Here is a 25,763-nt window from a genome sequence, read left to right as displayed (position 1 = left end):
GTGTTCTGAGATCCCAGTGAGGGGAGAAACCTGAGGGATCTGAACAAGTAAACTACTTGAACTCCTTTATTTTCATCATTGTATGCCTATTGAGTCCGAAGACCACCCTCTTACCTGCTTCAGACAAGTTTCTGCCAGGATGGAAGAGTTCAGCTGTCCAGCAGTACAGAGGGGATCTGGAGGTTTAACTGCTTGTCAAACAGACTTTCAACCAATCCTCTTTTAGTCCCTTTTACCTCTGTTTACAGAGATACCTGGGCTGCCGTTTGCTAATAAGCCTTTGGGGGTTCTGTGGAACAATCTGAAATATCCTCACTGCTGACAGAATATTAAGTTTTCTTGTCTCCTTAGTCAGTTGCCATTTATTCAAAGGTTTGCAGCTTCCAAAATTTTGTAGTTTCCTCTCTCATTTTCTTTTTTTTTGGCTGCATGGCTTGTGGGATCTTAGTTCCCAGTCCAGGGATTGAACCTGCGCCCATGGCAATGAAAGCGCAGAGTCTAAAACCACTGGACCGCCAGGGAATTCCCTCTCCCATTTTCTTTGACCTTATATATTTTTTATGTTGCCCCCCCCCTTTTTAAGTAATGGGTTTTAGTAGGATTTCAGAAGACCAGAAGTGGTATTGTTTACTTTTAGCACCCTTTTTGTGTGTGGTAATGACAGATTTGGGGAGACAAAATGTTAGTAGTTCAGTACCCTTCTAAAATTTGGCCAGCAAAGTAGAAGTTTACAAGTAGTTTGCTAGTTTATTATAGAAAAATCTCATTTACCTGTTGGACAGTGTTAGGAAGCTTTGATTTCAGTTCTCTCATCAGTTTTGTAGACCCTGTTAGAGCTACCAACCCCCCTTTCTAGGTCTGTTGTCCTAAGTCAAATTTTGATACCTTTTGGTTTACTAGATGTTTGCTACCAGGTGAGTTAGTTAATCTCTCTTCCTGGGGTTCTGGGTTTCCTCTTACTCCTTTTTTAACCTTCAAATATGTATTGTAAGGTTGCAGGTCTTATTACCACATTACTCTTTCCACATTGGGGTTGCAATTACTTCACTATTCTTTGTTGTATACAAGTTAGAATATAGTGTGGACACCTGTCCAGGTGCCATTCATGCTGAGATAGTTTTGAAAGGTAGTCTCAATAACATTAGGATCTGATTATTAGGTCTTTGTATTCTATACTTTTATGTGCTTTGTTTTACTGCTTGGGAAAGTTCTTTGAAGTTGTCTTGTACTTCAAAAGTACTTTATGGCCTTGAGGTATTGGGAATTTTAAAACAAGGACTGATCCCACTGTCCATCACAGTATTTGTGTTGGTCCCGAAATGTATAATGAGTTTATTTGGAGTCAGATTAACCTGAAATGTAAAAATCTAGATCCATGCATAATGGATGCACATCTCAATAAAGTAAATTTCTTCAGATGCAGTTTACTTAATAGTGCAATTTATCAGTGTACTAATACTTAAGGATGACCCCAGACTTCATGAAGACTGACTGTTACTACCTACTTTTGAAAAGTTGAGAAGAATGCATACTTTTTCCTTTCTTCACTACGGCTATAATTAGGAGTCTAGTCTGAAATTTTGCATGTGTAACGTTCTAGCAAGATCCAGTTGTGTAAATTGGTGGGTTGGGCTGTATATTGGTGTCAATTGCCTATAATCTGGAAAGTTGGGGGAGTGTTGATTATAATCTCGTTGGTATTTCAAAGAGACCTGCAGGCTATTTATATCAGAATCAGTATTGTTTGGAGGTGTTCCCTGGGATTCTGTATTTCACACACACCAAGTGATCTTACCTACACTGAAGTTGTAAGGACTGTTGTTTTAAGGTGGTTAGAGTTAAGCTTGCTGTGTTTCATAAGGATTTTTTGTCTTTCTGTTTTTACTTTTATCTCGTGTAAAGACAAATAAAGGTGCATGTTTCATAAAACTTATACCACTCAAGCATTTTAATCACGGACCCTAAGTCTAGCTTGAAAAAAACCATAGAGACTTAGCATTCTAATGAGTGTACGAGAGGACAGGGAGCAGTAGTGTGCCATGCTGGGGAAGGGAGGTGGTGAGGGTAGGTGGTTGGGATTAAACTCTTTAGAGGCAGTACATTCCCCTGTCGCCTGCATATTGCCCCTTTTGGTTTGTCACTGACTTCATTCATTCATTCCATTATTATTAATTGGTAATCAACAACTCTGTTTGAAGCTGACTTTTTCTGTTCTCTTGAGTTGGGCTAGTTATATATTGCCCTGTTGTCCATAAGCATCTTTTAGATTCTCATGAAGGAGATAATTCCAACAGCTTTCCTTTATAAGTGACTATAGTATAGTAGCTTTGGGTAAGACTGCAGGATCCAAGGGAATATGTAATTTAGGAAGACAGAGCAGAATGCTCTGCTAAATGTTCATTTTCTCCAGTAAGCTCTGTAGAGGTGGATAATTTGGGGGGACAGGTGCTTAAAGGGCATGGAAAAAGGACTTGACAAAATTATTTTACTACTTAAAAAGGGTGAGATACTTTGTAGGAATGAAATCCTAAGTAAGAGCAAGGTGTTTCTTGTTTCAGCAGTCCAAATCAGTTATTTTAGTTGTCATGGGAGGAATTCTTTAAAGTCTTCAGAGAAAGTATAGATAGGTCCTCATTTGTTAAACATTGATATTAGGGTTATCGGATTCTATTTTGAGAAACTTAACCTAAGTTGCTCGGTGTTGGGGGAGAGAGTTTATTTCAAGGTTAGTTGATACACATTTTATTTGTGTAGGCTATATTCTGTTTGTATTTTAGAATTTGAAAGCAAGGTTACTTTCCTGCCTTTTTGAAATTTTTCTTTAAAATATTGGAAGACACTTAACAGTTGTATTATGCCAGTACCTAAATGTGACATTTAACATGTCATGGAAAGCTATGCTTTGAATAAATACTTGAGAAAAGAAATTATATAATTGCCCCTTTGTTGTATGGATGGCCTTGGGTTACACAGGGCTTTATCACATTTTTAGAGAACATTTGCCAATCTCAGACTGATGAAGTGGAACCCTTTTAAAAGAAATTGGAAGATGGCTATATAATTATTGCAGTGTAGTTAAAGAGATTGGCTAAGGCAATAAAGAAAACTTCGAAATACTCAGAAATTTGTTGTAAATTGCTTCTACAATAATTGATAAAGCATGCTACAACTAATTATATGTATTAAGACCTATCAGCATGTCTTTTTTTTTAGAACCTGGTTGACTTGATTCTAAACCAACATAATGTTCTCTGTACCATTTGACATTTTCAAGACATATTCTCCCTAAGCAGATTTTGTTGGAACCAAGTGTTTCCAGTTCTAGAAGCCTACTTCTAGAATCTTCATGTGAAGTTTATAGTGGGCTTTAATGGGGTTTTGATTTGCACTAAACTTTCTTTTCTGAAAGATTATGTTTAAATTATAATGTAGTGCTTTTGTCTTAAAATTAAACTCTTAACAGCAGTCATGCATTTTTTGCACTGTCTTTTTTTTTTTTTTTAAGGTTTCTCCTCTTGGATGAATTTCTTGAAATAATGTAGGTCTTGTTTTCTTATTTGGGAAGGTAAGGCAACTACTGTCATGTTTAAAATGACAATGTTAAATGACGGGATTCTTTTTAAAGTTAGTGATGCATAATTGGTTAAACAGTATTACAGGTTGAGATTTTGATGGAAGAAAAAAGCAATTTCCAGTTTTCTCCAGAATGTTCATGAGAGGATACCAAGAGTAGGAATATTCTATATGGGATGTTCAGTCTTTAGCCTCTACTGGGCTTGCTGTCAAATTGTGAAACCACTATAAAAGGGCTGGGAATGCATTTACTCTCTATGCAGACAAATTTTTCAAAAAATGGCAAATCGAATTAGATGTGTACAATAGCAATAATGTTAACCAAGGTACCCATATTCAACGTAAATACAGAAAAAACCTAACAGTATCATTTCATTATTACATTTCCTACGTTCCTTTGAGAACTCTTTAAGGAATGTGGGTCACTCAGTGCTGGCCTGCCAAGAGAGAGGGTCCCATCATGGTGGGTCATGGTGTGCTGAGCAGGGGCTTCCCCTCAAATGACCTGTTTTCCTGTAACCAGCTTGTGATTTGTCTAAAAATCAGGCCGGAATTAAATAATGAATTTTGTTCTAGCTTCTGCGAAGACTAATGAGATAACAAATTTTCAAAACAAGTTAAAATAATTCTTGCAGATTTATTAGAATGTGTGGGACATTATATTTTGCAGATATTTTAAAAATTCTTGTTTAGTATGTTGAATGGAATAGATATTTCAAGTGAATGGTTCAGAGGTCCCACTCCGTCATTTGCCCTGTGATGTTGGGCAAATAAAATTGAACTTCTCCAACAAGCGTCAGTTTTTCCAACTGTAAAATTAGATGTTCTTTAGGGATGGACATTAAATGATAGGTATGTGAAAAGTGCTTTGATGTTAGTCGTTCTCAGCTTCATACACTGAATGGAGTTTAAACACATACACTTTGAGGCGCCATCCCAACCTTAAGCAGAATCTTCAGGTTTGGAGCCCAGACAGCCTACACTGTCTTACTAGGATCCCCAGGTGATTCTGATGCTGAGCGTTGAAAACCAAAGCTTCATATTTATTGCTGTGATCATGTTTAAGAGCTATGGAAATCATGCATATGAAAAAGTATCAAATGTTAATGTCTTGTCTGTCTGTGCTAGGCAGTCCAAATACAAAAAAGGCTTGAGGGGAGTAGACACATAGTTGTCTACCATGATGGGGATGAGTGCCCTTTTTGAAGCTTGCCTGGGCACCTGCAGGGACTCCCTACTTTTGTTTCTGTCACTCTTCTGGGCTTCCCTGCTGTGAGTCTTCAGGAGATTTCATGTGGAAGCTCTGTGATTTTGGTGAGTAATTTGGGAAAGGGAGATAAGCAGAAGAAGAGGAGTCACAGTAGACTAAGGTCTAGATCACAGACCTAGATCACATAGCTGTGATCCCCTTTATAGACACAGGAGATAAGGTCCAGTAAGCAGGTTTGTGGGGAAAGGAAGAATATATACGAGTTTTAGGATTTAACATTTGAGGTGTTTGCACGTTATCCAAGTGGATGTCTCCAGTAGAGAAAATGGTTTGGAATTCAGAAGGAAGGTTATTGCTGGAGAAGGCAATGCCATGGGAGTGAATAAAAGTACCCTGGAGAGTGCGGAAAATGAAGAGAACCGAAGGCTGAGCTCTGCTACAGTCCATCTGAGTAAATGAATGAATGCACGACTGAACTCCCAAGGTCTAGTCCACTTTCTCCACCCACACAGCAAGCAGTGTCTTCATTTGTTCATCTTTTTTCCTCTTACTATGTTAGCCCAGTGGACTCTGGCAAGTGACCTAACTTGTGCTTCAGTTTTCTTATCTGTAAAATGGAAATAATAATAGTACCCATCTCAGGGTTGTTGTGAGGATTAAATAAAAATAAAGTACTTCAACAGCTACTGGCATATCAGTGCTCAGTAACAACATTAACTGGACTGCCTTTACCTATTGAGATAAATTTGATTTCTAATAAGGTCCTATTCCCATCCCACTTACAAGTGTGCAAATCTTCCTCAGTGACTGGAGCCAGTGTTGATCATTATCTTTCTTTTTTCCCTGCCACACAATGCATCACTTAGTAGATGTTATTTTAACGTGTTTATGATCTTTGTTGGTCTTACCTCCTCAACTGGAATGTAAGCTTCCCTTAGGATCGGAACCATTTCTTATACTTCTACATACAGCCATTAATTTCGCAAACGGCTGTTATCTCTATCAATGTGGTAACTTAGAATAAATCCTAATGATTTAGGACTGTTTTGGTGCAGAGGAGCAACTCAACAATATTTGAATGCATAAATGAAAAATCTAAGATTGTCTTAATATCTGTTTCTTTCTACTCAGGTACATTCTGCTAGGTGTTGCACAAATAGCAGGGGAACACTTTACTAAATGAGTGCTTTGCTTACTTCTTCCTAGCAGCTTTCAACAGTTCATAAAAATAGAAGTCATCTGGAAAACTCCTAAACTATTTAAGACTGCCTAGGAAAACGGGTATTACATGGGACGTGCTGCCTGGAACCAGGGTGATAGCCCTGGTTTAAACACGCTGCAAGTGGAGGGAGGTTGCAAAGGCATTTTATTTATTTTTTAGGCTTCTGGGTCTTGGCATCCTAAAATGTAAAATTGGGGGCGGTGTGGTGGCTAGATTAGGTGTTAAATTTGATGTCTTCTAGCAATAAATATGCTAGTATTCACTGGCAATCAGGATACAAATACATTGTTTTGTACATAATTATAAATTACAGAAATTTTATAGGGCTACAAAAGTAATGGCAGCAAAATGCATGACAATATCCTCACAATATTCCTTCAGATTCCTATCTCTACCCCCCCCCCCCACCAAAACAACCTACTAACCTGGTCCAAAGCATAATAGTACTGATGTGTGTTGTCTGGCCCACAATTAATTTAAGGGGTCAGATAATATACTCTGAGTTAAACATGTGGGTTTCGTGGCTATATACCTCAGTCAGTACTTGAATCAGTAAAATCTCAGCTTTCTAGCTGTGCGATCTTGAACATGCCATTTAACTTTGCTCTTTTCTCATATGCAAAATAAAGATAATAATATGAACTAACATTAACATAGCACTTATGTGCCAGCCAGTTTTATGTGCTTTACATTATACTAACAATAGTTTTTACCTCTTCGTGTCATTGTAAAGTTTAATGAGACACCTCTCCCCCAAAGCACTTAGTACATATGTCAGACTATATTTCTTTTCCTGGGTATAAATTACAGGAACTCCAAAAGTTTCTAACATTTAAAATGCTTTAAAAAATATTTTGTGAATAGAAAGGTGATATTGTGCTGGAGGAATTGGGACCTACTTAAAATGCTGATATTTGATCATTATCAGAATTAAAATGAGTTCTCTAGTAGTCAGGAACCCCTGTTCTAATCTTTTTATTCTTCCCCATGGATCACTATGATTTTTATGATTTTTAAAATGTACTTTAGACCTCAACATCCCAGTTAGGAAATAGAATTCATAAAACCTTGTAACCAACTGCGAAGTGAGGTTGAATGTTTTGGGTTTTAGAAATCTTAGTGATTCAAGGTTATTGGATGAAGTGTATCAGTTAAAAAGAGAATAAAGCTGTTAGGGTGGTAAAACAGAAGACATGACCTGTGATTTATTAGAGAAATGATAGTTTCCTAATTTTTTAATCTTTACCCAAAGAAATGCCTAGTGTAAAACACAATGGTTTGAATTTTCATTTCACATGAAAGAATATGTAGAAGAGGTGAATGTGTATCTGGACTGTACTCATGTAAGAATTCTTACTTCTAAGGGAATTTTAAGGTCATTTCTGAGTAAGGAGTAAGATAATGGGGATTTAATCAATGCCATAAATGCAGTCATCTTTCCTATTAAGTAATAGTTAACACTTACATAGCATTTTCTATGTGGTAGACAACAACTCTATGCGATATTATTATTATTAGCTCCATTTTAAAGATGAGGAGACAGGGTCAAAGGTTAACCAACTTGTCCAAAGTCATCTATATGGTATGTGGCAGAGTGGAGAGTTGAAGCTTGGCAGTCTGATTTCAGGGTATGTGCTTGTAATATTAACAAAGAGAAGAGTAGTGGAGCAGTGGTTAAAAAAAAAAACATGGGATTACAGAAATGGGAGAGGTACAAAGACAAGAGTCAAGGAACACTAAAGGGACAAGGAAATACTTCCAACTCCCTTTTCCTCCATTCCTCCTACCACTAGAGAAGGCTTTTGTAGTTGTTGGTTGTAGAACTCTATAATTACATATAACAATTTATTGGTACCTGCTGGGGATGGGGAGAAGGGTCAAGTTGGTATTACATTTGTACTTAAAAGAATGATGATGATTGAAAGGAGAATGGCCATAGTGATGACTATAATCTTTTTGAAGTGTTTCCACCATATCCTCCCAAGAATCTTTCTTGTTTTTTGGGATTCTTTGGCCTGAAATGAAAATAAACACAAATTTAATGTTTTCTTTCCATTTCTGGATTAATGTGCACACTACAATACTTATTAGAACGATTTAGAAGAACAGATTTAATTTGGGTTTGACCAATCACAAAAAGTCTCAATAAGTCTGAGCAGCTGTTATAAAATGATGCACCAAGATTCTTTATTGTGTTCAGCTGTACTTTTATTGGCTTTATTAATTTTGTGACCTTGAATAAGTTACTAACTCTCTGAACTTGTTTCCTCATCTTAACATCATGATTTTACTTAAATTCCACTATCCCCTACAACCCTATTTAAAATTGCTACCCCATCTCCATTCCAGAAGCCCTCTTCTTCTTCAATACATTATTTTTCTCCAAAGTACTTATCTCTTATCTAACAATATGTACATTTTACTTATTTGTTGTTTGTTGAGAACGTAAGTTCTATGAAGGCAGGGATTTTTTGTCTGTTTCATTCACTGCTATATTCCCAACAGTGAACAACATAGAGCAGGTGTTCAATTATAATAGTATTTGTTGAAAAAATGAATGACTAAATCTATTAAATGAGGACAGTAGTATCTGCCACATAGTAGCCCAGATTGTGAGGATTAACTGAGGTAGTGAATATAGTATATCGAGACTGGATATAAGAATAAATTATGCCATTATTATAATTAATATTTTAATGAATAATGAGATGGACTTCGTTAAGTACGATACAAAAAGTTTCATATCTTAATTAACCTAAACAAAATAGCTCACTTTTATTAAATTTTATTAAGATTATTGAAAGAATCCAAGGAGCAGTGGAGAGAAATGAAACACGGTCACACGAAATTGTAAAATCCTTCCCCCCATCCCCTGAAGTAAGCTTTATTGTTTTCATTTGGTCTACTCCTTTTTATTTTTAAAATATATGTAACTGCTTTTCCTATAGCATGATACAAATAAATTGTTTGATGCTTACATGGATTTCTGCTATCTGCCACCTGGATGAGTAAAACTCTAACATATTTCAGTTATCTTTCTTCGTGCAACAGATCTGCTTTTTTACTCTCAGTATATATGGTGATTTTCCAAGAACAAAATCAAGGTATGTACATGATTACAGTGCATGCTATAAATGGCATGAGTCCTGGTATGCCACTCAGATGGTCTCATGACTAGTGTATGACAAGTTATGGGAGCCCCAGGTTTATATATCCAAGATGCTGGTGGTTATTCTCAAGGATCTGGCGTATGGAAGCTACTGACTACATATACTTTCCAAGATGTTATAATTTATTGAATGCTTAAAGTGCAGGTACTATAGGACATGCATTATATGTATTTTTGCATAATAATATGCAATACTTATAATAACCCTAGGTGAATATTCCTGTTTTATAGTGTTGAAGAAAATGAGGCTCAGAATGGTTTAAGTTGCTTGCCTCAGAGTAAGTGGTGGAGCTGGAATTCAAATCTAGAATTGCATGACTATACTGCCTCGTGTAGAAACAGTGAATTAAGGTATAAATGGACTTTATATCTTTCTCTTAGATTATTTATTCTCTTTTATTAATGTAGCATGTATATATAGTTTGAAAAGTCAGAATTCTATAAGGCTTATGAGTAAAAACTGCATTTTCCTGCCCTGCTCCTCTTCAACCTGATCCTATTTTTCAGAGGTAATCACTTTCAGCTCTTTTTCGTGTGTTTTGTTAATTGCTGTATCTCTATTTCCTGGAACAGTGGTTCTCTCCTGGGGATAAATTTGCCCTCCAGAGGACGTTTGGCGATATCAGGAGACATTTTTGACTGTCATGACTGTAGGGGTGCTACTGGGCATCTAATGGATAGAAGCCAGGAATGCTGTTGAATACCCTACAATGCATAGGACAGTCTAGAGTGTGCCACGGCTGAGAAACCCTGACCTAAAACAGTGTCTGACATGTAGTGGGTGCTCAGTAAATACTTGTTGAATGCACCTCATTTAGCTGTTTATTTTTTCCTGCTGTTTGTTTTCCTCTGTATTGCTAGAAACCATATATATATATTTTTTTCTTGATTTTTCCTGTTTCCAACTATAGAAAAGGGGATATAACTCCTACCATACCTCCAAACCCCCCTTCCCCAAACACATACCTTTCCTATTCTTTTTGTTTAATTAAAGCTTTGTAACTATTCCCTGAGACATGGAGCATATTTGACTACATTGACTTTAGTGTATAGCTTTTTGGTTTCTCTAGAGCTAATAATAGGTAGATAGTTAAAATGTTTTCATTTATTAGTTTTTAATCTACCAACCAGTAATTCATTCCCAAACTCTCCAAAGGAGCTGGAAAATATCCTTCCTTTGATGGCTCCTCTGTTGGATCCTTCTGCTTTATCTTGAAGTTCCTCACAGAGCCTTTTGATCTACTCCAGTGTGGTTTGGTTGGGGTCTAGGTTTGCTATACCTATAGCTTTAATCTTCAGATCTTTCTGCACCAGTATCCTGGGAACGCCCTTCTCTTGTGCTGGGCCTTTTGCTTTTTCAGTCTCATTTCGTTCCCTTTCTTGATTGACTTCCTTCTGTTGGTGAAAAATTTCTGCTGAAAACTTCTTAGAAAGGGTGAGTGGGAGATATGTTTCTGAGAATTTACATGCCTAGAAATGTCTTGATTCTACCCTTGGTAATTTGGGTATAGAAGTCTAATGTGGAAATCATTTTCCTTCAGAATTTTAAAAGCATTCCTTCATTTTTGTTTAGCACCCATATATTGCTTTTGCAAAATCTGTCATTCTAATTGCCAAGTCTTTGTTTTTTCTCTCTCTCTAAAAACCTTCAGAATCTTCTCTTCCTTTTTAACGTTCTATAATTTCGAGATTACATGCCCTGCTATGATCCTCTTTTGTTGTTCATTGAATCTGTAAATTCATGTTATTTAGTTCTAGGATTTTTTCTTGTATTAATCTGATTTTCTCCCCTCTGATTCCTTCATTTTCTTTTTCTGAAAATCCTGTTATTCATATGTTGGATCTCTTAGACTGATTCTCTGTCTTTTCTCTCTCTTTTTGCTCTGCTCTCTGAGAGAATATCTCAACTTTATATTACAATCATTCTATTTAATTTAAAAATTTTACTGTTGTTTTAACTTCCAAAAGATCTTTTTGTTCTATGAATAAGCTTTTACATAGCTTTCCATTCTTGTTTCAGGGTTGTACAATATTGTCTTCTATTATTTCTCCGAAGACATTAGAGAGGTTTTTTTTTTTTTTTTTTAATAAATTTATTTATTTAATTTTGGCTGCGTTGGGTCTTTGTTGCCGTCCGCGGGCTTTCTCTAGTTGTGGTGGGTGGGGGCTACTCTTTGTTGCAGTGGCTTCTCTTGTTGCGGAACACGGGCTCTAGGCACACGGGCTCAGTAGTTGTGGCTTGCAGGCTCTAGAGCTCAGGCTCAGTAGTTGTGGCGCATGGGCTTAGTTGCTCCGCGGCATGTGGGATCTTCCCGGACCAGCAGCTTTTACTGCTCTAATGAGGCTCGAACTCGTGTCCCCTGCATTGGCAGGCAGATTCTTAACCACTGCGTCACCAGGGAAGCCCTGTTTGCTTTTTTTAAGTGAAGTATAATTTACAATATTGTGTTAGTTTCAGGTGTACAGCACAGTGATTCAGATATACATACATATGTATATGTGTGTATATATATGTATATGTGTGTGTGTGTGTGTGTATATATATATATATACACACACACATATATATTCCTTTTCAGATTCTTTTCCCTTATAGGTTATTACAAAATATTGAGTATAGTTCCCTGTGCTATACAGTAGGTCCTTATTGGTTATCTATTTTATACATAGTAGTGTGTTCATGTTAATCCCAAACTTCTAATTTATCCTTCTCCCCAGAGAGATTTTTTTTTTTAAATGAAGCTTTCTTTTGCTTCTGCATTATCTGTTTTGTCTGAGTTCCTTTTTTCTGTTTACTTTGATTTTTTTTTTATTATAGAGATTTTTCTCAATTATCTCATGATCTAAAATGATGATTGGAAACTCCATATGAGTGAGTGAGGGCTATCATTTGGTGGGCTTCACTATAGGATAATCTGGTATGAACCTGACTATTTCATTGGGGGAATGCCTCAATATCTGTAGGTCAGTATCTGTAGGTCTTTTTTCCTTGGCCTCGTGAGTTTTCTTAGGGAGGAATCCTCTAATCTCCTGCCTGGGTGAAGCTGACTGTGAGAGAGGTTGGGGAATGGTCACCCTATTCAGGATGCAGATTTTTACTTAGTCCACCTAATTTTAATATAATGGTCACTCTGGCCTTAACTGCACCTGGTAAATGAGTTTAGAATCTCTTAGGTCTTTTGTCTTTAGATAATACAATTTATTATCCTTTGTCAGGGGTAAGGAGAGGAAACTGTGGCTGTAAAAAGTCGGGAAGGGGCTCTACAGGTAAAATGTTCCTTTTAAACACATTATACCCAATCTCTTCTTTCTAGACCCATACTGCTTTTAGAAGTACCATGTGTCTCCTTTTAGAAGTACGATGTGTGTCCAATTTCTGATCCTTTCCAAGGTTCTATGGCCTGGATCATTTGGCATCTTAATATCTTCTGCTATAAGCTTGTTTTTCGAACTTTTACTGCTCTAATGAGGCTATTAAGTACTCAGAACCCATTTTCCTAGCTTCCAAAATTTTGAAATTTCTTTTCTCTTGTTCTTTTTCTAAAAAATCCTAGTGGTTTATACATTAAAATCTCTAATTGTTGTTTTACCTATCATTTTGTTGGAGTTTTGAGAGGATACCAAAATAAATGTATATGTTTAATCTGCAAGTTAAAATCCATGACCCATATTTATCTGTAGGCAGACTGACAGAAAGCTTATTGGCCTACTTTTTGTTAAAAAGCCAAATCTGCTTTTTAAGAATAGTTGGGTCTGTTACAAAAAGATCAAGAGAGAGAAAATTAATTTAGCTAGGCAAAAATGGAGGGTTTAGTGAGAATGATTATGTGATATCTGTGTGAAAATAATCTGAGAACAATTGTAAAATATTTCAGTCAAATTTCATCTTTATTTTTTTTTCCTTTATTTTATTTTTTTTGCTGCACTGCGCATGGCATGTGGGATCTTAGTTTCCCGACCAGGAATCAAACCGGCAGCCCCTGCAGTGGAAGTGGGGAGTCTTAACCACTGAACCACCAGGGAAGTCCCAAATTTAATCTTTTATTGAGCTGCTTCTACTCAACTGGCTTCAAAGAGGAAGTCATTTTTCCCCATGTAATCATGAGTATACAATATATACATAAAAGTGGGATTTGTTTGGAAGGAAAGGCAGTAAAGTGAAAAAAAAAATCTCAATTTTTTTGCTATAACTTTCTGGGATTTAGATGTTGCCTCTTTTCTGATAAGAAAGAAACATGATATAATCTAATAAAAAAGTAATAGATCCAGTGATATAGTGGATTATGTAACCCTGTAACCCTGCCACTATTACTATTCAGAAATGCTAGATAAAATATAAGAAGCAAACTTTTAAATGCATAACTGATATTGGAAGAAAGTAAGAGTAAGGCCAAGTGCAGGAACCTAGGAAAGCAGTGAGAAGTTGCACTGATGGTGCAGCTCCTCTGGATTTGGGAAGGTGATGATGTTGGCCTCTGCCATGCAGGCAGGGCTTAGGATTTAGTGCTCACAGTGGGCTAACCCTTGGGCTCACGTGAGGAAAGCAATGAAACTACTCAATTTCCATCCTTCCTATTAACTAGGCTCAAAGCTTTGGAGTCTTCCTTGACTCTCTCTCACCTCATGGCCAATCTGTCAGCAACTCTAATTCGCTCCACCTTCAAAATATATCCAGAATCCAACCACTTCTCATCACCTATATTGCAGTCAATATTCATTTAGTGTTACCTACACCTTTACCACTATCTATATAGTTCCTTTAGAATTTCCTTTAGTGATAAACTTCCAGATGTGATAAAGACAGCCAGCTATCCACTGAAGACTTTGAGTTTCCCTTCCATAATGTAGAGTTGTTGCTGGCAAGAGACTGTCCAATCACAGATCACATTTCTCAGGCCCTTCACCCCACCCCTTGCTGTGTCCTCTCTCTACCCCATGTACCTATGCAAAGCTATAAGACTAATTCCTACCAATAGATTGTGAGTAGAAATGATAGGTGTCACTTTTGGGCTGAACTGGCTCAAAGCAAATGTGCTTCTTCCACTCCCTGTTTAACCAGCTGCCACCTGAAATTGAAAGATTCTGAGGGGCCAAAGGCAATGACAGAGTCACAAAATGGAAAAAACTTGGGTTTCTGGATTACCCTGTGGAAGTCTGCTCACTGAAAGCCTGCCTTATACTGTTATACAACCGAGAAATTAACCTCTGTTGAGTTAAAACACTGAAAACTTGAGGTATGTTGGTATAGCTAATGTTTCTCTAATAGTGAAATTGTAGTAGGATGAGATGTTGTTATTATCAATACAGAACTCTAAAACATGTAGCGCTGGCTTAGCCATCAGGTGGTAGGCACAGAAGAAACTGATAACAGAGTCTGGAAAGATAAAGACCAATGCTCTTCAGGGTAAAATATTTGCTAAAACTATTGCCTGTGATAATTTGGAAGGCAGGCAAAATACTACTGAGTCTGTCCTTTTAGAAGAAAAGGTTGGAAAATAGAAAGGTAGTAGTGTGAGTTCTTGTTACTGGCTACATTTAGCAAGGCAGCAACTGGCTGGTTTGCAAGAAGAAATGAAAAGGAATAGAGAGACTGCAGAAATGTGGAACATTGGAAGATTGGATAAGCTGATGGTTTTGGGGCCCAAATAATAAGACATTAGATTAAAAAGGCCTTTTAATGACAGATGCCCATTAAGATTCTACCCTTCCTCAATTACAACCCCCCCCAAACCTATTAAAAATGGACAAATGACTTGAAATGCAAATCAAAGTAAGATACCACTTCACACCGGTAGGATGGCTATAATAAAAAAAAAAAAAAAAAAAGGAAAAATAACAAGTGTTGAAGAGGATGTGGAGAAATTGGAACCCTCTTACATTACTGGTGGGAAGGTAAAATGGTTCAACCACTGTGGAAAATAGTTTGGAAATTCCTCAAAAAGTTTAAATAGAATTACCATATAATCCAGCAATTCCATTCCTATGTACATACATAAAAGAATTGAAAACAACTATTCAAACAAAAACTTGTACACAAATGTTCATAGCAGCATTATTCACAGTAGCCAAAAGGCAGAAACAACAACACAGATGTCCATCATTTGATGAATGGATAAACAAGTTGTAAATCTATACAATGGAATATTATTCAGCCAGAAAGGAATGAAGTACTGATACATGCTACAACATGGATGACCCTCGAAAACATCATGCTAAGTGAAAGAAGCCAGACACAAAAGACAACAGATTGTATAATTCCATTTATATGAAATACTCAGAATTGGTAAATCCATAGAGACAGAAAGTAGGTTATTGGTTGTTAGGGGCTGGGGAGTAATTGCTTAATGGGCATGAAGTTTATTTTTGGGGTGATAAAATGTTTTGGAACTAGATGGAGGTGGTGGGTACACAACATCGTGAATGTACCAATTGCCACTGAATTGTATACTTTAAAATGTTAATTTTTTGTTATGTGAATTTTACCTCAATTACAAAAAGATTGTGCCCTGCATTAGAGATCAGATTAAGGGTATAAGCTTCCTATCCAACCAAGCCTAATGGCCTCAAGGTAGTTGCCTTTAACTTGAGAGGGAGGCATGAACAAGGAAGCAAAGAAAATACATACTGGAAAGGATAAAAAAAATCCAGTCATTTTTCATATATGATGGCATTTCTATGTAGAAAATGCAAATAAGTCCACAAACAAACAATATTACCATAAAAGAGTTCAGCAAGACTTGGGATACAAAATCAGTATGCAAAAATTGACTGCGTTCCTATTAACCAAAAATTTTTTGAAAATGTAGTTTCAAAAATATCATAGGGCTTCCCTGGTGGCGCAGTGGTTGAAAGTCCGCCTGCCGATGCAGCGGACACGGGTTCGTGCCCCGGTCCGGGAAGATCCCACATGCTGCGGAGCGGCTGGGCCCGTGAGCCATGGCCGCTGAGCCTGCGCGTCCGGAGCCTGTGCTCCGCAACGGGAGAGGCCACAACAGTGAGAGACCCGCGTACCGCAAAAAAAAAAAAAAACAATAAAAAATATCATATACAATAGCAACAAAAACAGTAAGATATCAAGAAATAAATCTCAGAAAAGTTGTACAAGACCCTTAGGGGAAAAATTATAAAACTCTACTGAAAGATTTTGAAAGAGACTTAGAAAAATGAAGAGACATAGCATGTTCAGAGAAGGGAAAACAGTATTTTAAAGGTGTCAGTTCTCCCCATATTAATGTAATTCCAACTAATATCCCAACAATTTGTGTGTGTGTGTGTGTGTGTGTGTGTGTAACTTGAGATGTAGAATCTAAAATTCCCCGAAAGAGAAAGAAGCAAGCCTTGCCAACATAATTTCTAAAAAAGAGAAAGTAGACGAACTTGCCCTATAAGATATTAAGACTTCTCATAAAACCACAGTAACTAAAATGGTGTAGTACTGGCCCAAGGAAATAGAAATAGATCAGAAGAATATAATACATACGAATCAAAAGAATGAAAATTGTTTACATATGAAAACATTATATGTGGCAAGGTTGGCATTACAAACCAAATGGGAAAGTCTGAGCTATTTAATAAATGGTCGTTTGGGCAACTGGTTATTTATACAGAAAATAATAGAATTTGATTCCTACCTCACATTTTATGCAAAAATAAAATTCCAGATGTTTTAAAGATTCATGTTTAAGAAGCAGAAATAAAAACTTTTAGGAGACAATATAAGAGTATCTTTATAACCTGGCGAAAGGAAGGCGTTCTTAAGACACAGAAAGCATAAAGGACAGGACTGATACATTTGCCTACATGAAAGTTAAAGACATCTGTCCTGATAAATGGATAAAGAAGAAGTGGTACATATATACAATGGAATAATACTCAGCCATAAAAAAATGAAATAATGCCATCTGCAGCAACATGGATGCAGCTAGAGATTATCATACTAAGTAAGTCAGAAAGAGGAAGACAAATACCATATGATATCATTATATATGGAATCTAAAATATGACACAAGTAAACCTATCTATGAAACAGACTCACGGGCATAGAGAAAAGACCGGTGGTTGCCAAGGGGGAGGGGGTTGGGAAGGGATGGATTGGAGGATGGGGTTAGCAGATGTAAGCTTTTATATATAGAATGGATAAACAACAAGGTCCTACTGTACAGCACAGAGAACTATATTCAATATCCTATGATAAACCATAATGGAAAAGAATATAAAAATGAATGTATATATAGTTATATATGTATAACTGAATCGCTTTGCTGTATAGCAGAAATTAACACAACAGTGTAAATCAACTACACTTCAATAAAAAAAAATAGTAAAGAGAAAAGACTTCTGTCCTAAAAAAGACACAATACACAAAGTTAAAATCAGTCCACATACTGGGAGAACATATTTACACTTTCTACAACTAAGTATTAGGATGAAGAATTATATACTCATTCATTATTCTAATAGTTATAAAATTAGTATTTTATATATATATACTAAATTATTAAAAAAGATAAGCACCCCATTAGCAAAATGGGCAAAGGATATCAACAGGCCACTCACAGAAGAAACGCTAATGGTTAATAAACAAAAATTTCTCTCTGTCATCCCAAATTAGGGAAATGCAAATCAAGACAATAGTTACTTTCTTTCCCCTACCAGATTGTTAAAAGTTATAATCTAATAATCTCAGGTTTTGGAAAGACAGTGTGGAGCGATGGGGCCTCTCGTACAGCGCCAATGGGAGTATAAACTGGCACGACACTTTGGAAAGCAATTTTGAAACATTTGTCTAATTCAAAGGTGCACATATTTTAAGATCCAGCAATTCCATTTCTATGTATATATTATAGAACAGTGGGTCAAAAATGGGATCTAGCATCCCAGGGGGTTGTAGAAGATGACCCACTGGAGAGCAGGAAAATAATATTAGAACCATATCTACTTGTTCATTTAATCTAAAAAACAAGAAGGAAATGAAAATATTTAAAATTTAACATACACTGACATTTTCCCTAGGTATGATGTAAAATGGTAAATCATGAAAGTTAAGATGTTTTGAGGGTAGAGGGGAAATTCCACAGTGATGCAGAGTTGGCCACAGCGGACCCCTTTGTCCACTCTCTTGTAGTGTATTGCAATATCTACAATTTATATGGGTAAGTGAATTATGGGTAATATTATTTAGTTTTAACTAAGCTAAAGTAGACATGTGACTTAATTATACTAACAAGGCAAAGGTAAACAACAAGAAAATGACAAAGAGGATATATCTCTCCTTCTAGTTTGAACACTACCTGCCATATTTAGAGACTTAAAAAATAGTCATTTGTAATCAAATCTGGCTTTTAATCACACTATCATTAAAATACATTATTAAAATTTTTCTTAGAGAGACATAGTTTTAATTATCTTAAGAAAAATTATTTAATATTTTATTTCATCTTTGTCTCATTCTTTTAATTTCTGTTAGTATGTTTTAATATATAACATTACTATCGAAGAATATATATAATTTATATATATTTAAATGCATTCTCAAGAATATTTTATGAATAAGTATGCATGATCAAAAAACTCTATAGACCATTGTCTTAGAAACATTTTGTAAATGTGTACTAAAAGACATGTACAAGGGTGTTCAGTGCAGTGTTGTTCATAATAAAGAAGTTGGAATCTACGTTAATATTTATTAAAAGGGGAAAGGATAAGTATTTCCGTATTACTTAAAATAGTAATGATATGCTGTCAGAAGCTAAACTGATAAATTAGAGCTAAGTGTATCAAAATGAATACATTTCAAAAACATAATGTTGAACTAAAAACTCACGTTGCAGAAGGATAGGTTCATTATAATGTCATAAATACAAAGTTTAAAAATGCAAACCAATACTACAGATACATATATAGCTACACATATATAGCACAGGAATCAAAACATGCATACAAATGATTCAAATCAAATTCACGACAGCGGTTCTTCTGGTGAGGGAGTGGAATGGGCTTGGGAAAGGTACACAGGGGACTTTAATTATATGTATAATTTTATTTCTTTAAGAAACAAAGGCCCAAACCAAATGTGGCAAAATATTAAGTCCAGATAAAGCTGGCTGATGATTACAAGGGTATTAGATATATTATTCTCAAAACTTTTTCATAGGGACTTCCCTGGTGGTCCAGTGGTTAAGAATCCGTCTTGCAATGCACAGGATGCTGGTTCAATCCCTGGTCTGGGAACTAAGATCCCACATGCCCCAGGGCAACTAAACCCACGCCACAGTTACTGAGCCTGCTTGCTCTGGAGCCCGCGCGCCTGTGCACCGCAGCAAAGAGCCTGCACGCCGCAACAAAAGATCCCGTGTGCGCAACTAAGACCCAAGGCAGCTAATAAATAAATAAATATTTAAAAAAACCCTTTTTCATATACTTGAAATAAATGTTGAATGAGTTAAGGAATTTTCTGACTAATTTCAAAATGCCTTGTAAAAACGTAGATACTATCAGTTATCCACTGTTTGGCTGTTATGCTTTATCCGTCTATTATGACACTTAACACATACTTTATATTGCAGTTAGGTTTATACAAATATGTCTCCTGCAGTAGATTAAACTGTGGCAAGTATCTTATTCCATTCTTTTATCCCTGAAGATGACAAGCATAATATCCTGTATATAACAGGCCCCCAAAGAATGTTTATTAATGAACAATGAATGAATCTAAATGGCTTGGACAGTTTTATCTGAACTCTTGTGTTATAACTCTCATAAAGACAACAACTGCAATGCTAGACAATGATTTACTTTATTAATTCTTCTTTGTAGATGATACAAACTGATGTGACATCTTTTTCCTGCTATAAAAACAATGTAGAGGATTGCTTTGTTTAAGTAAGTAGTGTTCGATTTAACTAACATTGAGTGCTTGTTTGCTGGGGTTGTGGCTATCATATTCATCCTTATTATTCTTAGTGCCTATTATAGAGCCTGGTAGACAGTAGATCTTCAAAAGATATTTGTTTAATTGATCAATAAATACAAGGTGCAGGGATGGCATACATGAGAGAGGCATAAACTCAGTCTGGGCAATGGATGAGGAGATGATTCTTGAGTTGGGTTTTGATGGATGAGTAGAAGTTTTCCAGGGGAAGGAAAAAGAGGGAACAGTATGCATAAAGGTGTGAAATAATGCAACAGGTATTTTGGAGAACTACAAATAGTCTGATATTTTTTGAGATTTATAAACTACAAGACATGACCTCTGGGTGATATGACTGGCAATATAATCAGAAGAAATCTCACTAAGTTAGGGAGGTTGGACTCTGCCCTGCTTGGACAAAGGGGCACCACTAGAGGGTTTCAAAAAGGCTATAGATAACGCTCATACTTGCATTTTAAAAGAATACTCTAGTGTCGGTATGGAGGATGACTGGAGCAGAGTAGAACCAAAAATAGGGAGAACAATTAAATCTGGGAATTACCATAGTCAGACAAGAGATAATTGATCTTGGAGTGAGACAGTGAGTGGCACTGGAATGGGCAGAAGGTGTGTTTAAAAGAGATTTAGCTATCTGTGGAATACTATTTAGCAATGATAAGGAATAACATATTAACACACAACAACATGAATATAAAAAACATATTAAGTAAAAGAAGTCAAACACAAAAGACTGTATTGTATGATTCTATTCATATGACGTTGTAGAAAAGACAACACTGTAGTGACAGAAAGCAGATTAGTGGTTTGTTGGGGTCAGGGTTGGGGAAGAGTAAACTACAAAGGAGGGCAGATTTTAGGATGGAAGAGCTAGTCCACAACTTGATTGTGGTCACACAATTGTACACAATTACCACAATTTGTCAAACTCCACACTTAAACTGGATGAATATATGTGAATAATACCTTGGTAAATTGTTTTGACAGGTGAAAAAAATGAGGCTTAGAACAAAAAAGATTTAGGAGGTTGAATCAATAGAACTTGATGAGTAAAAAGTAGTGTGTATACTTTGCTTTATATGGTGGCTGTGTTTCTAGAAAAGATCTGTAAAAATAAAATTTAAAATGCTCAAAGCGGGGTAATTCCCTGGCAGTCCAGTGGTTAGGACTCCGAGCTTCCACTGCAGGAGGCACAGGTTTGATCCCTGGTTGGGGAACTAAGATCCCACAAGTCGCGAGATGTGGCCAAAAAAAAAAAAAAAAAAATGCTCAAAAGGAACTAGTGAACACTTGGTGATTGTTTTAAAACTATTTTCTAATAGAGAATTTCAGACACATACAAAAGTTGACAGGATGGTATAATGAACCCCTGTATACTCAGCAACCAGATTTAACCATTGTCAAGTTATGGCCACTTTTGTTTAATTTATACACCATTCTACTCCCCCACTCAAACTATTTTGAAGCAAATCTCAGATGTTACAAAATTTCATCCGTAAATTTTTTAGTATGTATCGCTAATAAGTAATGACTCTTTTAAAAACATAACCACAATGCCATTATCACACCTAAAAATTAGTTATATTCCTTAACCTCATCTAATATCCAGCTAGAGTTCAAATATCTATTTGTCTCATGAAGTTGTAAATTTTCACTTTTATAGTTTGTTTGAATCAAAATCCAAATAAGGATCACACATTGCAATTGATATACCTTCTAAGTCCTTTTATTGGTAAGTTTCCCTCTCCTTTTTTTCCCTTGCAATTTATTTGTTGACTAACCTGTGTGTTTCTTAATGTAAGAAACCCTTCTGTTACACAAATAACCACTTTCTACTTTAATGGGCTTTAAAATTTGGATTGTTTTATAATTATTCTTTTAATATTTTAGTTGCACTTCAATAATTTTTGATAAGGCCATAATTTGGTGACATAGGATTATCTCACCAAGTGTCCCAGTATGTTTTTGCTTTTGGCAGTTTGTCTCAAGGGCAATGATCCTATGACTTAGAGCACTGTTTGGGTATTAAGACAGCCATGTAACACTCACAGTTGTTTGCAGAGCATCTGTTCTATCAGTGAAGATATTCAATCTTTCTTCTCTTTCCAAAATTTTATCGATATTTTGGGTCATAACATTTTTTACATCAGTTACTTGACTCTTCAGTGTGGATATCGAGCTGTCCTCTTGATTTTTATTGTATTTCATCTATATAGAAGTGAAATATAATGTACATTTTATTTTCTATAAATGAAATCTATTGTAATATATTGTACAAATTAGAACAAAGGTGTCAAAGGCACATCTCACTTGTATTTCAGCATAAGGAATCAACTAAGCCTCAAACTGTCCTACCTGAATCATGCAGAAAAAATGGGGGGTGGCAGGAGAGGGAATATATCAATGTATTCAATCAGCAGTGGATTTTTAAAGAATTTAAATTGTGTATTTATTTGAATAGACTTTTTAAAAGAGCAGTTTTAGGTTCATGGTAAAATTGAGTGGAAATTACAGAGTTCCCGCATGCTCCTTACCCCCCATACATGCACGGCCGCCCTCACTATCAACATCCTGTGCTTGAGTGGTCCATTTGTCACAATGGATGACCCTATGTTGATGCATCATTATCATCCAAAGTCCATAGTTTCCATTAGGGTTCACTGTTAATATTGTACATTCAGTGGATTTTGACAAACGTCTAATGACATGTTTTTGTCATTACAGTATCATACAGAACAGTTTCACTGCCCTTAATATCCTCTGTGCTCCACCTATTCATACTTCCTTTTTCCCTTAGCCCTCGCAGAAACTTGTCTTTTTACTGTCTCCGTAGTTTTGTCTTTTCCAGAATACCATATAGTTAGAGTCATACAGTATGCAGTGTTTTCAGATTGGCTTCTTTCACTTAGCAATATGCATTTAAGTTTCCTCCATGTCTGTTCATGGTTTAATAGCTCATTTCTTTTTAGTGCTGAATAATAGTCCATTGTTTGGATGTACTGTAGTTTATTTATCCATTCACCTATGGAAAGACATCTTGATTGCTGCCATGTCTTGGCAATTATGGATAAAGCTGCTATAATATCCATATACAGGTTTTTGTGTGGATATAATTTTCAACTCCTTTGGGTAAATACCGAGGAGCACTATTGCTGGATCATATGGTAAGAGTATGTTAGTTTTGTAAGTAACTGCCAAATTGTCTTCCAAAGTGACTATACCATTTTGCATTCCCATCAGCAGTGAATCAGAGTTCCTATTGCTCCACATCCTTGTCAGCATTTGGTGTTGTCAGTGTTTTGAATTTTGGCCATTCTAATAGGTGTGTTAGGGGTATTTCATTGTTGCTATAATTTGCAATTCCCTAATGACATACGATGTTGAGCCTTTTCATATGCTTATTTGCCATCTGTATATCTTCTTTGGTGAGGTATCTATTCAAATATTTGGCCCATTCAAAAAATTGGGTTGTTTGTTTTCTTATCGTTGAGTTTTAAGAGTACGTTGTATATTTTGGGTTATAGTCCTTTATCAGATTTGCCTTTTGCAAGTATTTTCTCCCAGTCTGCGGCTTGTCTTCTCATTCTCATGACAGCTTCTTGATCCAGTTTGACAATCTCTTTTAATTGGTGTATTTAGACCATTAACTTTTTAATTTTATTATAATTAATTAATTAATTAATTAATTATTTTTTGGCTGAGTTGGGTCTTCGTTGCTGCGTGCGGGCTTCCTCTAGTTGCGGTGAGCAGGGGCTACTCTTCGTTGTGGTGCGCGGGCTTCTCGTTGTGGTGGCTTCTCTTTATTGCGGAGCACAGGCTCTAGGTGCGCGGACTTCAGTAGCTGCAGCGCGTGGGCTCAGTAGTTGTGGCTCGTGGGCTCTAGAGCACAGGCTCAGTAGTTGTGGCACATGGCCTTAGTTGCTCCATGGCATGTGGGATCCTCCTGGACCAGGGCTTGAACCCGTGCCCCCTGCATTGGCAGGCAGATTCTTAGCCAGTGCACCACCAGGGAAGTCCTAGGCCATTAACTTTTAAAGTGATTATTGATATAGCTAGATTAATATCTACCATATTTGTTACCATTTTCTATTCATCGCTCTTGTTCTTTGTTGCTATTTTTGTCTTCAACTCTATCCATATTAAAAATGACCTCTACATCTGGAGAAAACTGTAATTTGAAAAGATACATGCACCCCAATGTTTACTGCAGCACTATTTACAACAGCCAAGACACAGGAGCAACCTAAATGTCCATCGACAGAGGAATGGATAAAGAAGGTGTGGTATATATATACAATGGAGTATTACTCAGCCATAAAAAAGAATGAAATAATGCCATTTACAGCAAAATGGATAGATCTAGAGATTATCATACTAAGTGAAGTAAGCCAGACAAAGACAAATATCATATGATATTGCTTATATGTGCAATCTAAAAAAAAAAAAAGACACAAATGAACTCATTTGCAAAACAGAAAGAGACTCACAGACATAGAAAACAAACTTATGGTTACCAAGGGGGACAGTGTGGGGAGGGATAAATTAAGAGTTTGGGATTAACATGTATACACTACTACTTGTAAAATAGATAATCAACAAAGACCTACTGTATAGCACAGGGAACTACAGTCAACTATATTTAATGATACTCAGAGTACTCAATACTTTGTAATAACCTGTAAGGGAAAAGAATCTGAAAGAGAATATATATATATAACTGAATCACTGTGCTGTACACCTAAAACTAACATGGCATTGTAAATCAACTATACTTCAATAAAAAATGATCTCTAAGGTACAGTGTTATATTTAAAAAGTAAGCTGCAGCTGCAGAAGAGTATTTAATAATAACTTATCAAGCACTTAGTATGTGGCAGGCACTGTTTTAAGCACTTCACACGTATTAGTTCATTTAATTCCCAAACCATTATATAAAGTACTACTCTTTTCATCTTTTATTTTCTAAATAAGAAAACTCAGACTGAGAAAGTTAATATATTGCCCAATGTTACACAGCTAGAGGCAAAACAAGGATTCAGACTAAGAAGCTCTAGAGATTAAGCCTTTACCTATTGTACTAATGATCCCAGTTTTGTGAATTTATATATAAATAAATAAATAAATAAATAAATAAATAAATAAATAAATAAATATATATATATATATATATAAATTCTGGAAGCTTACACACCAAACTGTTAAGAGTGTTCACCTCAGGGGGTTTGATTGAGATTGTAGGAGATATTTATATTTCACTTTTTATACTTTTGTATTATCTCACTTTATTAATGAGCATTATTTTTAAATATAAAAATGATATTAAAATCCCCTGCTCTTTGGCAAGTGATCAAATCTACCTTAAACAGAACTCTCATCTTGGTCACTGGACCATGCAACTTACAATTAATGTTCTGTGAGGAGCTCACTAGTTGGAATGTAGAAAAGAGGGAATTCCTAGTTGAACTGTGTCTCCCCAAAAAGATTCTTTTAAGTCCTAATTCTGGATACTTGTGAATGTGACCTTATTTGGAAATAAGGTTTTTGTGGCTTGTGTTAAGAAATGTTTAGTGGATGCTTCTAAACATGGGTTAAAATTTTTTATTAAGACATAATCAAGTTAAGATATAGCACAGGGAACTCTACTCAGTGCTCCGTGGTGACC

At 36.1% G+C, this 25,763-nt stretch overlaps 1 protein-coding gene across 2 annotated transcripts in view; it reads right to left on the bottom strand.

The window, feature by feature from the left end:
• Window positions 1-3,188: 3,188 nt before the first annotated feature.
• Window positions 3,189-25,763, bottom strand: part of LOC111187555 (uncharacterized) — a 35,799-nt gene continuing 13,224 nt past the window's right edge. For both annotated transcript variants that reach the window (XM_022599350.3, XM_089912133.1), the window contains 2 exons: window positions 22,151-22,309; window positions 3,189-8,020 (listed from right to left, as the gene is read on the bottom strand). In XM_022599350.3, the coding sequence (XP_022455058.1) occupies window positions 7,883-8,020; window positions 22,151-22,309 (297 nt within the window). In that variant the 3' untranslated portion in view covers window positions 3,189-7,882. The remainder of the gene's footprint in view (window positions 8,021-22,150; window positions 22,310-25,763) is intronic.

This window comes from Delphinapterus leucas, chromosome 5, assembly GCF_059928025.1.
Source record: "Delphinapterus leucas isolate spDelLeu-1000000601 "Yukka" chromosome 5, BTC_Dleu_Yukka2, whole genome shotgun sequence".
Taxonomy (NCBI): domain Eukaryota; kingdom Metazoa; phylum Chordata; class Mammalia; order Artiodactyla; family Monodontidae; genus Delphinapterus; species Delphinapterus leucas.
Note: the sequence above shows the minus strand (reverse complement) of the source record. Positions and strands in the feature narration are given on the sequence as shown.